The 2,371-nt window shown below is 37.2% G+C and overlaps 1 protein-coding gene across 1 annotated transcript in view; it reads right to left on the bottom strand.

The window, feature by feature from the left end:
- fbxw4 (F-box and WD repeat domain containing 4) overlaps positions 1–1,095 on the bottom strand; it is a 57,668-nt gene extending 56,573 nt beyond the window's left edge. Inside the window, exon 1 of the mRNA XM_062430440.1 lies at positions 751–1,095. Coding sequence (XP_062286424.1) covers positions 751–935 — 185 coding nt within the window. The 5' untranslated portion in view covers positions 936–1,095. The remainder of the gene's footprint in view (positions 1–750) is intronic.
- Between the last annotated feature and the right edge of the window lie 1,276 nt (positions 1,096–2,371).

Raw genomic sequence — 2,371 nt, 5'->3', positions numbered from 1 at the left:
AATCTAGGTGTTAGATCTTCATTATCTCAGTTTTTTGTTAATGTTTTTATTATCCCAACACAAATGTGTTAAATCAATTTAACAAAAAGCTAATCTGTTGCCAGTTGGTATGTCAACATGGAAAAACTGTACAGATAAAACGCCAAGCAGGTTTTCAAGCCATGGGTGTAAAAATGTGATGGTACATCAAAGACACTAAACCTTTCAGGTAGAATATTATTACATCCATAAACTGATGTCATTAACCACATGAATATACCACATTAATTGCATGCCAATACAGTAGGCTACTCCTTTATATTAATAGACTACCTACTCTTGCTTGCCATGGTCACTCTCCTCAAGCTGTTCAAATCTAAAGTAATTCCTGATTAAAGTAAAGTGAGTCATTTTATAGTGTTTTTTGTAAAATGAGGAACCACTGACATGGACTTGCCCTGTCAATACCTCATTCAGACTGCCTGCAGGCAAAAGTCCGAGAGTTATGAGATGAAGCTACAGGTGTTGAGCCAGTGCTGCTGTAGGTTTGTGCCTCTTCCATCCCCCTCTGACCCCCCTCTGACCCCCCTCTGACTTTACATTACGACTGTAATGACAAGCCACTAATAGCCTATATATATGTGGTCGTAGAGAAACAATGTTTCAGCAACGGTGAAAACTGCTACTGTACAATAATACGGTTTAGGCTAACGCTAAGCTAAACAATACTGTACATAGTAGATTTGCATCAGTGTGTGTTTGTTATCTTACATGTCCGTCCCGTTCCGAGTTATTCCAGTGTTCAAAAAGTCTTTAGCGATCCTCCTCCACACAGCGTCCCGGTTTACAAAGTAATAAATAGTTTTACAAACTTGAGAGAGGCGACTAAGAGATTTGTAGTCCAAATAAGAAAAGATGTGATAGAGGACATCCTCTGGCAGCTGGGGTAACAGCATGCTGAGTGCTCTGACACCACTGGTCTTCCCGCCTCACACACTCTGTGTCCGGCTCTCGGCGGTGTGTTGCCCCGCACCTGCTGGGTGAAAAAGCCGGTGATAAAAAAAAGTAAACAATATTCCATATTTCAGAAAGGAGCACGGCAGAGGAAAAAGGAAGCCATTCAAGCAACTGACACCTAATGATGACGACATACGTAATCGGACGTGATGACGTATGTGTTGGGTTTTGCGATCAGTGGTTTTCAGTGATACTCTCTGAAGATACTATGTGAAATAATGCTGTAGACCTCCTCACATGAACTGCTGTCTTGATACACCTGAACAACGTGTATCATTTGTTGTGTTGTGTGTTGAATGAATGGGAGTTTATCATTTCAAATATGAAAAATAACCCATCATCCATAGGTGTGGCACAAAAGTCAATTTCCAGGCATTGAAAGTGGATTGTCAAAAATGAAATAAAAACTTTAATGAATATGAACTAATACACTAAACTACACCAACACGTATCAGAACACTTACCTTCCTCAGAGGGACTTTTTTTATTTGATTCATATTTCCTCATTATTTATTCCCCTTGCATTATCTTCATACTGCATACAATGCTTTTTCCATTGTACCTTTAATGACAAAAAAGGAAAGGCGAGGAAAGAAGATTTTTTTTTTTAAACCAGACTACATCTTTTTTTTTAATTAAATTTTGATATAATTGAAAACTATTTGATTAGCTAAATGGAAGATCAGCTAATTTCTGGACACCTCAACAAAATATAATAACAGAATGGTCTACTACGCTATTTCAAACCTTCTTATAATTGCATTATTATTTGAAAGATGTTATCATTTTCTGCAGGTGATTTGTTTCTTTCATTTGCTGAAAAGGAAATGTTTCTCTTAGCTCACCTTAAATCTCACGTGTACCTGCGAGCATGATTTTGTGACATCACAATTAGTTATAAACCAATCCAGATCCAGTATGCAAGAAACACAATGAGGAGTGGAAACTTGAAGCCTCCAGTGTACATATGATGAGACTGAACTTTACAGTGAAGTAAAAAATCTTGTTTCCAGCAGGAAAACTTGAAATTCAAAAATAACTCATATTCATAGATTTCAGTCGATAGAGGATATAAATGATGTCACTGAACTTTTTTCATGGATGTATTATTCAAAGCATATCTTAAAACATGTCTTTAAGGTCCACACTAGGTTCCCTGGAGCTTTTAGTTTGTCCTCAGTTGATAGAGTTGGCTCAGGTGTAATCATGTGGTGTGTATGTATGCAACTTTACACATATGATAACAGGTGGTTGTCAGTAGTGTAAAGACTGTAAGCTTTTTCTTGCTTCCATAGTAAAATGCTGAACTAAATATTGTGCTCTGTCACATCATATTCTACAAAATCAATCAATTCCAGGAACAGATTCGTTAACA

The sequence above is a fragment of the Scomber scombrus genome, chromosome 12, assembly GCF_963691925.1.
Source record: "Scomber scombrus chromosome 12, fScoSco1.1, whole genome shotgun sequence".
Lineage (NCBI taxonomy): Eukaryota > Metazoa > Chordata > Actinopteri > Scombriformes > Scombridae > Scomber > Scomber scombrus.
Note: the sequence above shows the minus strand (reverse complement) of the source record. Positions and strands in the feature narration are given on the sequence as shown.